The 14,349-nt window shown below is 38.2% G+C and overlaps 1 protein-coding gene across 11 annotated transcripts in view; it reads right to left on the bottom strand.

Moving 5' to 3' along the window:
• Positions 1–14,349, bottom strand: part of FGGY (FGGY carbohydrate kinase domain containing) — a 137,696-nt gene that overhangs the window by 111,473 nt on the left and 11,874 nt on the right. For all 11 annotated transcript variants that reach the window (XR_003498742.3, XM_027462681.3, XM_072041716.1 and 8 more), the window contains 4 exons: positions 13,599–13,811; positions 11,719–11,830; positions 10,154–10,305; positions 1,913–2,001 (listed from right to left, as the gene is read on the bottom strand). Coding sequence is in view for 10 of the 11 variants with exons in the window: in XM_072041714.1 (XP_071897815.1) it covers positions 1,913–2,001; positions 10,154–10,305; positions 11,719–11,830; positions 13,599–13,811 (566 nt within the window). In the remaining variant the exon portion in view is untranslated. Of the gene's footprint in view, positions 1–1,912; positions 2,002–10,153; positions 10,306–11,718; positions 11,831–13,598; positions 13,812–14,349 lie in introns of those variants that run through there.

The following is a 14,349-nucleotide window of genomic DNA, read 5'->3' as shown; positions in this document are numbered from 1 at the left end:
TTATCCTCTTCTCCATCCAGACTCCCCAGTGCTGCAGCATCCGTTGTTAGCAGCGAGCCCTCACTTCTGCAATTCAGAGAGCTGCCCTGCCAACATAACTCCTGTACTTTGATATAACCATTCATTTCCCAACAGCTAAAGAATTAGCCATAGTAACAGCTACATCTTTAAGGCTGCAGGAAGGCACTGCTCTTCTTTTCCATCAGCTCTCGCACTAGTTGGAGATTAAGAGAGATGGAGAGATAAAGAGAGAACAGAGAGGGGGATTTCTTTTATACATTAAAGCTGCCACCATTAAACCCAAGACGGACAGGACTGCATTCCGTTTTGGCTTTTTTGGCTATCAGCACAAGGTGATCATTTCTTGATTTGCCCACACATTTCATCCCATCTATTAATCTCCATCTGGCCACAAGGCCAAACTGAAACTGGGTTTGGAACAGCATTCTAACCAGTGTCCTAGCCAGGTGCAATACGATGCTCCTACCACATGTAGGAGCAGATAAAAATGTTTCCTCCATGTTCTACTAAACAGAATTATTACAAGACAAATGGCAAAACTCTGTAGCTACATACAAGTGATATTTAGGCATACCTATATTCCAGGTCATCATATCCTCCAACTACCTCAAAAAGGATCTCTTTAGGACAGGAAACCAGTTTTCTCCCACACAATTGTGCCAAAATTTGAGAAGCACTTGATCTGCAGCACCCTTAAATTGTTTATAGAAAAGAGGCAGTTGCCTTTCTCCGCCTAGTCCCCTGAGCACAGGGTGCTAGTTTTAAATCAAAGTCTCGAGTGTTTTCACAGTACAGAGGCCCTGCATGGCACATCCTCTGGGAGCCTGGGATTTATCCTCCTGAAATTAGAGTTGGGTCAGGTGAGAAGTCAGCCGAGATTGCAAGATCTTTGGGGTGAGAGTTGTTCCCTTGTTACATAGTTCACAGCCACACAGCACAGGAATCTGACTAAACTTGAGATACTATCTTTCAACTGAAAGCTACCAAGATCTTACAAAAACATTGCTTTTTTTTTTTTTTTTTTTTTTTTTAATAAGCTAAACTTGCACTTTCCTGCTATATAATGCAAAATATTTAACAATAGGTGTCTATTATGGAGACTGACTAGGGAGAAAGAAAGCACTCAAACAAAAAGAACTGTGCTTGATGTGCAGGCATCTTCCACTTCAGGAGCCTAAAGTTAGCCTGTAACCACTTGTCGTTTTAGACTAGTTTTTTGCACAGTTACAACTCTGTAAACTGTGATGGAAATACCTGTGACCTGCACAGAGCTGGGTGTGGAACTGGGCCATAAGACTTTATTTAATTATTTTCTTAACCGATTAACACTTTACCTCACTTTTCACATGGACTTATTTATCTGCAAATACATCATTTGTAGTGAAGTCACTTTAATCAAGACTAAAGGGCTTCTCTCAAAAGGTACTGATAAATGGATAAAAAGATGCTTTGGAGAGCAATACAGCTGCCACATTTTACACTGAAGCAACCATTTTTAGAAAGGTTTTACCAGATGCCTACCATACAAGCAAAGTATTTTGTTTCAATTCTCAAAAAGTCAATAAATTTGTCAACAAAAGCAGATTTCAAAGCATTATTAGATGCATATTTTACAGTAACTAGAGCAATCATATTTATGTTCCAAAATGGGGTATAAGACCAATTAACCAACAGTTGTAGCAACATACTCTATCTGTGAATTACACTGCTCACAGGAACAACTGTGTTCAGGAATGCACAATGGAAGCAGGAGATAGGTTCAAGATGTTTTGGGGCAGACAATTACAGACAGATGTATATAACAGCATGTCCAGTCAAACTGAATTAAAGCAGGAACATACATAAGAAAATAGACTAAGGCGACCAAATCATAATGTTATAATTAACATACCTTGCAGTAACACCTGTGGCTTTCCAAGATAAGAAATCTGGAAGATCAAAGAAGTAGCCTGCCTTCTCCCAGCATGATTCTTGCAAGTTCTAACAAAAAAAAATAGAAACATAGATATTAGAGGCCAGACACGATCATGTCCTTATTTTAACAAAATTAATAAACCTGCCAGTTGTGTAAAAATGACAATCTTTCCAAACCCAGTGTTCTGATCTCTCCCTAGATTCCTGCTCTGCTCACTTTGCAGCAATTTACTGCCTGAAGAACTGAGTCCTTCCCCACCAGGGACTGATCATAAGAAACGAGTTTCCCAAGAAGACTTCATGGAGGCACATGTTTCAGATCAATAACGTGGGCTCTTTCAGTTCCCAGTCAGCTGCTTAATGTCAGAGCAGTCTCAAAATCAGTAGACAATTTACTCAAAAAAATACTTCCTTGAAGAATGCTCTACTTTCTAAAACTAACCATTTTATATTTGTTACTTCTGAGCTCTAAGTACAGAAAAAAAAAGAAAAAAGCACAAATACCTATGTGAGCACCAGAACAAACCTTTCCAATCTATCTGGCCAATTGATCAAAGCTTGCAAGGACCTGTAAGCTTCCAGGGAAGCTGGTTTTCCCCACAGCTGGGACATTCAACTCAACTCATTCAATTCAGAATCTCTCAACCGAATGGATGAACCGATAACAATCAGCTTCAACGCCACACTACAACCTTACAGTTGCCATCGAAGCATCCACATAAATTCACACTAACAACCAATAAAAGTGTGCAAACTCTGCCTCTCTTTTGTAAACTTTGGTTGAAATGAGTACCAAAATACAAAGTGGTGGGTTCCCAGTTGAACAGAGGTCCAATGCTACTTCTCCAATTGACAGAGTAAGTGAAGATGATTGCAGACGACAATAAGCAGAACTATCCCCATAAGCTCCCAATAGCCACATGACATTCCCAAGCTCCTAAAGAACTTCTGCCAAGAGAGATCATCTACACAGAGTTTGGTGCAGGTATCACAGGATGATCAATGGCAAGGAAGTTCCCCAAAGAGTAACGTCCCATGGCAGAGCAGCTTTGCCCTGTCCTGCACCACCACAGTAACACCCAGTGACCGCCTTGGTGTATTGAGATAACTTGGAAATACCAAAAAAAAAAACAAAGGCAGTGCTGCCAGCCACAAGGTTGACAAATCAGACTTCCACAGAAAGAGAAGATTGCTTTAAAAAATCTCCACTGCCTTTTTAAATAACTGAAACAATGACAAGTTGGCTCACTAAGATCACCACATCCTAGCTGGGGTCTTTTGGACACAGAGCCCTGCCAGTTTCAACAAAAAACAGAATTTAGGTCAACAGTCGCATCTAGCAAGCTACAGTGGAGCTAGAGGGGTACTTCAGAAATGCGTAAGATTGAAAATTACGTGGGTCTTTATCTATACGCAAGAAATCTGCGGGATGATTTATTTGCCTTATTGTCTTTTAGCTTTCAGGTCCTACTGTTTTCATCTACTCTCCATCAGTTCAGGACAAAAGTCTTGTGCAAGATTCCAGATGCAAAGCATTTTTTTTTTTAAAGTGAAAGTATTAAACACTAAGAGCCTCAGTAGCACAAGCTACTGAGCTACAAAACAAAAACCAAACAGCCCTGTAAGAATCTGTGGTAAACGGCTGAATAAGTGGCTAAACTATTTTAGTGAAGCTTCTAATAGCTTTGTTATTATGATTTTATTTTCAAGGCTTTTTTTTTTTTTTTTCCAAATTATTCAATGAATTGTCAATAAGTAGAATGAAAAATTAAATTCCTTGCATTATCAAAGCTGACATCAATTTTCTGTAGTGAAAATGAAGGTACATGATGAATTGAAATAAAAGGTAATTCAATTTTAAGAAATACAATTCGCTTTTAACTTAGCTCAGATACTAAGCTATTTCAAACCAAAATCTTATAAATTCCAGAAAGTTACTAAAATGGAATCTATGAATTCCATTATAAAAACCAAATTAGTAGGTACAAAAATGCATAATTTTGTTTTGTTTTGGATCATGAAAAGAATCTATCTTCTTTCAGTTTAGCTCTTCAAAAGCTTCTCTAATTTACTGGCTTCATACTGAATTCAAAAAAAAAAAAAAAAAAAAAAGAATGATCCAGTTGCAAACTTTTAACACAAACCATACAAGCATTGGATGCCTGTTCCAAATCACTTGGGTTTAGCTTATCTGCCAGATGTATGTTGCTGCTGTTCACATCAAAATTTGACTTTTTACGTGAATGCACAGGTGCTCCCAAGGTTAGTACACAGGTCATTCAGCCTCTTTTGATCATATAAACCATTATGTATTGGTAAATAGTCTTTAAGTAACAACAGAAGTAGATCGGCCTTTAATGTTAATCATAAAAGAAAACAGATTAAGAATAACTGTCCACTTCAAGCAAATCTGTTTTATCAAAGATGTTCCCTGGATCTTTATTCTACTGCTTCAGGAATTCCCAAAAGCCACATGTTAGTGACACTGAAGTATTTTGTTTCATGAACATCCAAATGATTCATTCTTTGCCATCTCGATGCTTTGTCATCACTAATTAACACAGACAAAAAAAATGGCATGTCCTGATGCTTTTTCCAAACAAACTGAAAAGTCTCCACGTTTTCGACACTCACTGAAGTTAATTCTAATTTATTTTCACTCACAGTCAGAAATCTGTGACCACATTAAAAGCACTGTGGAAAAGATCCAGGAACGTTCCCAGTGCTGTATTCATATCCTGCGACTCACCCTCCAAACTCACTTGTAAAGAAACTAATTCAATCCTTCTATTTTTGAGAGGTTCTCATGGATTCCTCTTTCTTCACTGCCATATTTGAAATAATAAAAATGAACAAGCAAACAAAAACCTACATCTCTAAACAATAACTTTTTGAAATCCTCGTAGATAATCTTGAATATCTGTGGAAGTTTAAGAATTGCAAAGTATGGTGTATTTAAATATTCCTAGACAAGAAGGATAAAAGCAGAGTGAGGCAGAACTGCTATGTAGGGCTGGGAAGGTCTTCACTGTCCAGTCCTGGACAAAAGTCCAAAGATCACGACGAAGCCATACTGCACAATTCAGTATTGTGTTACATGTATTTGTTCACTTCTTCACTGGACTGAAAATACAGACACAAGCAGAATTTCACCTGAGCTCCAGTATCCAACCATTTTCTGGAGATACCTCCAGGAACATAGAAAGGAACTTTCACAATTGCATTTGACTGGTTGGTTGAGGTAGTCTATTTCTGATTTCTACTTTTACAGGGTACTTTATTTTCTTGTAAAAAGAAGTAATCTTCAGATATCTAGTGTCAGTGAAAAAACTTTTTTTCCCCCACCAGAAGTAAAATATTGAAACACTGAAGCTCTGCAGACTTTCATTATTGCTAACACAGATTAATATGAATCAAAAGAACTTAAATGTTATTACAGACAGCCTTTGCATCTGAACCCTGTTGACCACAGGAATAACTTAAGATGGGCTAGAAGCAAAACATGATTTACTACAGGGCATTGGTCTGTATTTCATGGTTATTTGTAAGTCAAAACCCACAAATTCAAAAATCATCCCTAACTGGTTTGTTAGAAACCTAGATTAAAAGGAGGGGGACAAAAAAAGAGGTTTTTACAGTTTAGTGTAACAAAGAAAGCTGGCATGGACATTCCAGATCCATATCAGGTCAAGATTTAAGTCATCTGAAAAATCAGAGAAGAAGACATTCACTGAAGAACAGCCTGCTTTTACCAATTCAACCCAAAATTTGAAACGAAATCTCCCAGGCAATCTGTAACAGTAGGCTATGTAGTGTGTCAGTCTCTCTTCTTCTCAGTTACAGAAAACAAATATGCATTGTGTCAAGGAAGAAAAAGAACGACTGAAGACAATGCACACACTCATGAGGATATAAGAAACTGATGTCCCACACCCTACTCCAATACAGACCAAGCAAGAACTTGGGGCTTGGATCTCCCACACCTCAGATCAGACACCAAACCATGCCATAAAGCTATTCTGATACCCAAGATAAGCTCTAGGCAGAAATACCATCCCTGACAGAGCCAAGGCAAACCGATCAGTTTGGTAACTACCAGTTGCACTCAAAGTAATTGGTAAAAACTGAATTATCAGATTCATCTTAAGGCTGGAAGTGTGTCTTGGGGGTGTGAGGCCACCTTGGAAAGTAACCTGCTGGGTGTATGGCTGGGTGACAGACACTCAGAGGTGCAGGTGTTTCAAACCTTCCAGCTGTTAAACCTTTTTTTTTTTTTTTTTTAAGTGCTACTCCTGCTTGATTAGCAACAGCAACTAAAAGCCAAACTCAACAGTCCAAAGTACAACCTAAGCAACTATGTCTAAATTACGTATGGATCTTGATAACTAAAAGCTGTTAAAGCATTTATAAACAAACCTTATCGAGTTTGGTTCCAAACCCAGCAGCTTGGATCCATTTTCACTGAACATGGAGTTTGAGGGGTTTTTAAATGGTAAAATCTTACAAGTAGCATTGAACAACAACAACAAAAAAAAAAAAAACAATTGCAAAAGGCATCAAGGGAGAAGACACGCATGAATGTTGCTGCCAAGCAAATGCCAGTACATCAGCTATTTTTCTCTCATCCCTAGCCCTGGAAAGAGATGTTTTAATTGTTTCTGCAAATTATCCCATTGGCTGTTAAGTTGCGGGTATGCAGGAAAAAAAAAAAAAAAGAGAACAATAATGCATAAAAAGGCATCTGTAACTGAAGATATTAAGGATGTTAACCAGTAACATACAGAATGATCACTGAACAATGTGCCAGAAAAAAATATGAAGAAAATAACTAGAGAACTATCAATTTTAATGATTAATTGCACAGGAATTATATGCTAACCATTTGTTTTTTGTTTTTGCTAAAGGGAGGCTCTTCTTTGCTTTTACTCACCATAGTTAAAAATGAGGTGTGAAAGCACACTATAGGAAGACTACACGGCATCTGGGGACTACCAAGCAAATACCTATTCCCAGTTCAGCATCCCCCACCCATTTGGAATATGCTACAGCACCTCTGATTTAATGGGACAAATATTTTTTAGAAATGGTTGATTCGTAATGTCATTAGTACGATGAAAATGTAACAAGCATCCTCCTGTTCTGGCACTGGCTGCAGTAAAATTTCCAGCCAAAAATTAGTAAACAAGATTCTTTCTTTGCTACCTCTGGGAAAAAATGCTAACAAGCTAATTCTAGAGCTGGAGAAATAACCAACACAGCTTTTATGGTGCTCTGTTTAAGTTATGTCCTCACTACTGTACTGTTGGTTTGCCACACCATAGATCAAAGACGCTGTATAGCCACATATGAACTGACATGCATCTGCAAAAGAATCTCCAAGTTAAGGAGATGTACCTACATGTTCAGTTCATAGCACAAATTTACCCACCAGAACTGTCTGTGGTCTCCTTCTGTCAGTGAACATGCAATTTCTCTAGCCAAAGTCAATAAAACAGAACAACTGGTGTAGCAAAGCTGAAAACAAAAGTGTACCTGCAACTACAGAGGGGCAAAAAATAAAAACAAAAACAAACAAAAAAGCACTATTGGCAATAACATTTTGCAAGACAATTCTAAACAATAAAGACATCCAAGAAATCATTGCTAGAAGAGAGAATTTAATTGGTTATTTTGAAAGACCCAGTAACTAAAGGCTATGTTATTTTTAATTGAAGTTTACATTCAAACTTATCTTATTGACTTCAGGAAGACTTTGTCAGAATTATCTTTCAGCTGGTTTCTAAATATTTGTGAAAAGATAATGACTGTTTTTTTCAGTTTCACCTACAGCTGATGTTGTTAATTCAGCTGACCACATGCCATGCTGAAATGTGACCGTATCCATAGAAATTAGGTTTTAGAAAGTCACATATTCGTTTTGGTTTATATTTCAGGTTTAACACTGGACCCTATCACCACACATGGTCCACACAGGCAAAGAAATAAAATGTTGTTCCTAAGCCACAGATATGCACGCTCCAACAAGATGGTTCCACAGGCTATACAGTAGCTGCATTCAATTGATCATTTACTGCAAAGAGCAGTCACCTACATGCAAACTTCACAGGCAGTGGTGGCTTTGTCATATAAATACCCATCTGCAACCACAAAGGCCAAGACCATCCAAGTAATTTCATGCAGACTAGCCAGTAGGTGCCACCGGGTAAAATGATTCAGCAGTAATGAACTGAACGTAAGCCAAGACAATTCAAACAAAAGATCTCAAAGACCTATTAGGGCCTCTGCATTTGGTTTCGTAATCTAAAATCAAAATGGAATACAGTGAAAGAGCTGGATGAACAGAACATGCTCTTAAGCCTCTACTTTCTAGTTAAGTCTTTATTCTCTGTACAGTGGAAATGTAAAAAGATGAAAAGAAATATACAAGATAAAATATTCTATGGAAAGTCAAAAAGGAGCTGATGAGAATGACTTGTGATTTGGAAGAAAAACTGCAACATCCTTCCACAAATAAATACAAGTCATGTACAACAGGAAAGTCATAAAAGATAATGCCCAGCATTTACTTCTCGTACAATGAAATCAGCTCCTTCCTCACGATGAGTGAGGTCATCTTCAACTTCAATTCTAGTAAGAAAAAGATGACGGAAATGGAAAAGCACAGTTAGGTCACCTTAGCCCTCTCCCTCTTCTCCTCCCTCTTCATTACCTCCAATAATTCAGAGTAAATTTGATAAGCTGTATTCTTTAGTAATACCTATAATTGTTTAAATGAAAATTCTTCAAGTAATGGAAATTCAATTTCCAGAAACATGATGCCTACCAAAGGGACAAAGGTCTTACAAAGCTTCAGAATACACCTCAGTTTAGTCAACATAAGCTCCCCTTTCACTAGACTGAGTAAAAATCTTTTGCTATATCACTTAAGTAAATTGTCTTCGGAAGTTCCCAAAGTCAGTTTTGATTATGGCCAGTCACATTAGAATACGCCAATCCATTCTTGCATTCAGAAATGTATAAAGAAGGAAAGGAAAAAAAAAATCACGATGGTCTATGGTCTCCTGACATCCTGGCTTGAAGTTCTGGTTCCCTCTTCTCTAAGTCTATTGGGGAAAAAGGTTTTTTATTATTTCACTTTTTATTATTTACATACGGCAACTTACATTTGATACTCATGCCTCAGGAAGCAAAGTTCTAGGAGACTGATATTAGTATTTCTGTGTAGCATTTACAAACAGCATTTATTATCCTTTGTGACCATTAATCTGCCAGTACCTGCTTCTACCAATTGACTCCTTCGATTTTCCCCAGCCTGCACCTTATTATATACAGTTTAGTGTGTTATTATAGGACATTTGTAAGGACAAGAGACTTCAGCTGCTTGAAACTGTCAGAAAGTAATTCACATTTGGGCTTTGTTGAAATGACAGCCAGCATTGAGACCAAATGTAAAAGCCAGACTGGAAGAGGTTATGAAAAATTCAAGTGGCAAGCATTTTTCCTTTTATCTGACAGTTACTATTAAAAAGCTGTATGTCATCCTGTAACACACAAAATTTAAGCATGAGACAGAAACAGAGTTCTACATTATGAACAGAGTACCTTCCTTCTACAGATGGTCTACTTCCTACAGGCAGTACTGAACTAAATTGTTCAGTCCTTTTTTTTTGGAAGGTTGACGGAGCTCTAACCGAACCATTTCTATACCATTTCTATACCAGTAGCCAAAGACATCACACAGCCCCTCACTGCTGGATGCATTACCTCAAAGGCAGGACATTGAGCAAGGATACCCAGTGTCGAGACAGTGCTGTATACACATTGCTATAAATCCATCCCAGAAGCAGAACCTGCGCCCCTGTAAGCATGTCCAGCTACAGTATTTGAAGCAGAAAGAACAGTATATCACCTGCACCTAAATTCCTATGTATACCTGACCTTGAAATTATGTAAGAAAGGCATATGAAATGTTTCAGTGGGAAAAAACTGAATCTCTATAAGATTAAAGATATTTCTAAATAATTGAGAGGGAAAAAAAAAAAAAAAAAAAAGAATCTCAAAGCATTGGAGATGTTGCTAGCCTTACTTTGCACACCTTTGGGTTGAAGAATTTTGCACACCACTAAGGTTGAAGAATTTTCCTTATGGACCTCGTTCTCAGAAATCAGCAGAGTTTTAATTATTACTAGAAATACATCACAATCTTAGAGGTACTCACTTCCTTTATCCACAACAGTTTAGGTGGCTGCATTTCCACAGACATCACTCCCCCAACGTAGCTCAAAACCCTGTGTTTCGTTGCATTGATGTGGTCTACTTGACTGACTGCACGATGGTCCATCCACATAATAACATTCCTATAGTTTTGTCCTTTAAAAAAAAAAATAAAATAGAGATTGTTTTAGGGCTGGTAGAACTCCACCTAAGTTCTGTAAGTTACTATGCTCTAAACTGCTTCACTTTTTCATGGAAAACTCAAATACTACTTGCTTAAACAATTGACAGTAGGTGTCTAAAGATAAAACTCTGCCCAATTTTAAGACATGCTGAGCACTGAGAATGCTGGGTGAAACCAGTCAGGCTTGTGAGCACCCAACAACTTGGAGAAGCCATGCTCTTGTAGAGTGTCTTTCATCCAAAGCCACTTTTTTTGCAGAGTGCATATATATTTAAAAGCATAAAGAAGCATTCTGGTGACTGAGAATTAAAAATATGACAAAATCTGACAAATTAAATTATAAATTGAAATTAACCAGTCAGCCAGAGTGGCAAAGATTCTTTTTCCTCTTCTATTGTCATGAGAAAACTACCCTAAATCCTTTCAGAAGTACTTTCATGGGGGTAATTTGCTGCAATAATTTTATTTTGGATGTGAAAGGCAAAAGCATTTGGCGAGTCTGTGTCACACATATCAACAAGAAACAAGAAACATTTTATTTAAATTAACCTGCAAAGGCCATGCTAGACAGGTGGAACAGTAATCCAAGTGACACTTCACATTACTCTCATGCTGAGCACACTGCACACTCAACTTCATGACACAGCCACTCATGCATATTTCATCTTGAAAACATACTCCAAGACAAGCCAGCTCTATGAGGCACACCAATATTCCTAACATGGATCCAAATTCAACTTAGATCTGCAAGACTGCTTGAAGTCAGACCAGTGCACGCTCAGTGTGACAGTATTCTGTCCATTCCTGTCTTTTTATTTAACAACAACATTGTGTGAAGTCAAAGTTCTTGTCTTGTGTATCAGAGAATAAAAAACAAGAACTGAATTTGACTCAACAGACCAAAATAGCCCCAGACATCATTACACATTGAACAGATTGTCAAAAACTCTCAAACTGAAAAATAAATAATCTTGCTTAAATTTAGCAAAGGACATTTCGGGGGCAATGCTGGCTTTTTTTTTCTTTTTTTTGATTTGGCTTGCTTTTTTTGAGAAAGATAGGAGGAGATGACAAATATATCTGAGGTAGAAGGTGAACATCAACAGAATTGTGATTACGGCTGTGTACGTACTGATTTAGCACACACCTTATCTTAAAGAGGATTCTGCAAAAACAAACAAAAAACCCAAATTTTTCTTAAGTCTTTCAAAATATCTACTTTAAAAATCTACTTTTGCAGTAGAATTAAAGGAATAAAAACAGAAAAAAGTCTTTTAATAGAAAAGACATTCTGCCTTCAAGATTCAACCCCATGACCCTGCCTTTGGATGAAACCAAGTTCAATTGCATTGCTGCTAACACCAACTTCTGTGCTGGAGTCCTACCTTCAGAGTTGACTGCCAAAGGTTGGAACTGCTTATCCACAACAACAAGGGAACATGTAGCATCAAAGCCAACCCCTCGAATCTGGCTGGCATCTATGCCACAGACGACTTTCTGCAAATATATAAAACACACTTATATACAAATATATCCATATACATGAGAGTACCATGTGAACCGATGACCACAGAAAGCGAGTTAAAGTTTAAATTACAAGCTCAAACTCCAAAAATTTAGAGATTAAGCTCCATTAAAAGCTCTTTAATAGCTTTAAAATCTTACTAGCCACAGCCCTGGATGAAAGCAGGAAGCACAACAATTTCAGAAAATAAAACTAGCAGAAAATTAGAACTGCTAATTTTATCTCTTTTATAAGAGTTCTGAGTTAAGCTCCATGTGAAACCTGGACAGAGGGTTAGGGCTAAGCGCTTCCATCAGTTACTTCACTCAGTTACCACCTGTGAATTGAATCATCTTCTAGAACTGCTCTGGTAATACTGTGCCACAGCTTTTTGCCCTACAATGGTGAAGGGCTCCAAAAATAAATTTCTGTCAAGTTGGTTAAAACCTGTAGCAGTAATAACTCTGTAATGCACTCCTTTTCAAAAACTCTGCTATTAATTCACGGCTTCCAGCAGCACTGGGAAAAAAAGGAAGTACAACACCCAAATGGATCAAGTGCCAAGTGAGGTTGCAAGACACCTAAAATGTAACACAGTAATAAATTGCCACTTCTCAGCAACAATAAAAATATCATTACCTTAATTAGTACTATAATGACACTAGACTTGCTGCAGTGCCAGTGTCTTACTGGCTCTGTAAAGCTATAGTTCCAGAGACCGTATTTCATTGCTTAATTCCATAGATTGTATTTAAGAGCAAGAACAAAGCAATTCACAATAAGAAAAATCAAATAAGCAGAATAAAAGACTTGCTCTGCTCTAACATCCATCTGCCCTTCCCTCCCCTATCACTCCTGTCACACTGCTCCTTCCCTTCCCTTCCCCTCACCTCGTCTCCTTCATCTCAGGGCATTTCTGCCGAGCCAAGCTCATTAATGTTTGAAAAGGCTGATCAATACCAAGAGAATGGGCGAACTGTCCATCTGCAAATTACCAAGCATATCATGAATATTTAAAAAAACAACCTTAGATCATGGAGCAGGCTGGGGCTTTATTAAGAGCCATAAAATGGCTCACATGTACGCTGCAAAACAAGGTCAGTAATTTACTTTTACCACCAGCACATACAGGCTTGGATCAGAGGGTCCAAGGAGATTTTCCTGCATAGTAAGGTTTATTTCAGTCTGTTTTTATGCTGAATGCCATCCACAAACACATATAATTTATTTTGGCTTTATAACACTGGACAGGCATCACATGTGATAGACGGTCTCCCTCAGAGCACCATCCACAAACCCAACTGTAACTTCTCTACAATAAATAAATGAGCTTGTGACTCCAGTGCAACACAGTGTGTGCCTCTAAATGTATGCATTATCAGGTTCTGAGCAACCTTGTGTCCTCTAAAGAATTGTCTTGTGGCTAGAACGTAACACCAGTGAATCAAAAAACCCTGATGTGAATCCTGAAGGCAGTGGGTACATCCTTCCTCAGAGCTAACAGCACAAAGGAAGGGCTTTCATCCTCTTTTTAACTGTATCACCCTGGCTTTCAGCTCCTCACCTACATAACTGATGTGAGGCTACAAGAGCCATACCCTAAAAGTGCCTTTAATGCCTAAGGGTGGTTACAAGTTAAACGGTAACACAGCACCTACAGGATTGGATGTTAAAGGCCAGTGACTGGAAGACTTCGAACTCTCATAACTTGAAGTGCTGCCTACAAGACAGATCTCCTTCACTTTCTTTTTCTTCAGATACCTTGGTGACTGTGCAACAGGCAGCCCAAATGTCAGCAGAGGATTGCTCGTAGTGGTCTGGCTGGGGTTCCCAGATTTGGATTGGCTGCTCTGCATGTGCCACTACTGTCCCAAACTCGTCCACCAAAGCTGCACGAACGCTTGCTGATCCAACATCAATTCCAACGTAGTATTTTACTGAAGTTTGCTTCTTGCTGTGCATTTTTAATAAAACCTGTGAGGAAAAAAGAAACACACCAAAAAAAGTGTTTAAAAACAGATAAAATGACTATGTACTGAACAGGACAGGAGAGATGCTGTACAAGTGCTTTGTTTGGTATCTTTTTTAGCAAATCTTCATGTGACATTTTTAAATGACTTTGAGTTTTCAAGTCTTGCACTACGTGTACTGTTTTATCTCAAATGTTTGCAGATATGCTGCATGGCGTAGAAGTTCCTGAAAAGCAAAATGTAAATTCACTTGTAAGAACACAAGTGCTGTGATAAAATTCATGCACTTACACAATCAAGGAATTGAGTAGTGGCCATACAGTACCATCTCTACATAAAGGGAAGTAGAAGGAAGGAGACGGTAAGCAAAGGAAAAATTATGGATTCAAACTCAACGCTCATCAGGAGCTGGTGCCTTACACAGAAGGGGAAGTTCAATCCAGAGATTCCTGGGTTTTCCTGAATTCTGGCAGATGGGGAAGCTGCTAATAACTTGTCCACAAGTGAATCCAATTGACAAGACTGGAAGTAACACCAGGGAC

The sequence above is a fragment of the Anas platyrhynchos genome, chromosome 8 (genome assembly GCF_047663525.1).
Source record: "Anas platyrhynchos isolate ZD024472 breed Pekin duck chromosome 8, IASCAAS_PekinDuck_T2T, whole genome shotgun sequence".
Taxonomy (NCBI): Eukaryota; Metazoa; Chordata; class Aves; order Anseriformes; family Anatidae; genus Anas; species Anas platyrhynchos.
Note: the sequence above shows the minus strand (reverse complement) of the source record. Positions and strands in the feature narration are given on the sequence as shown.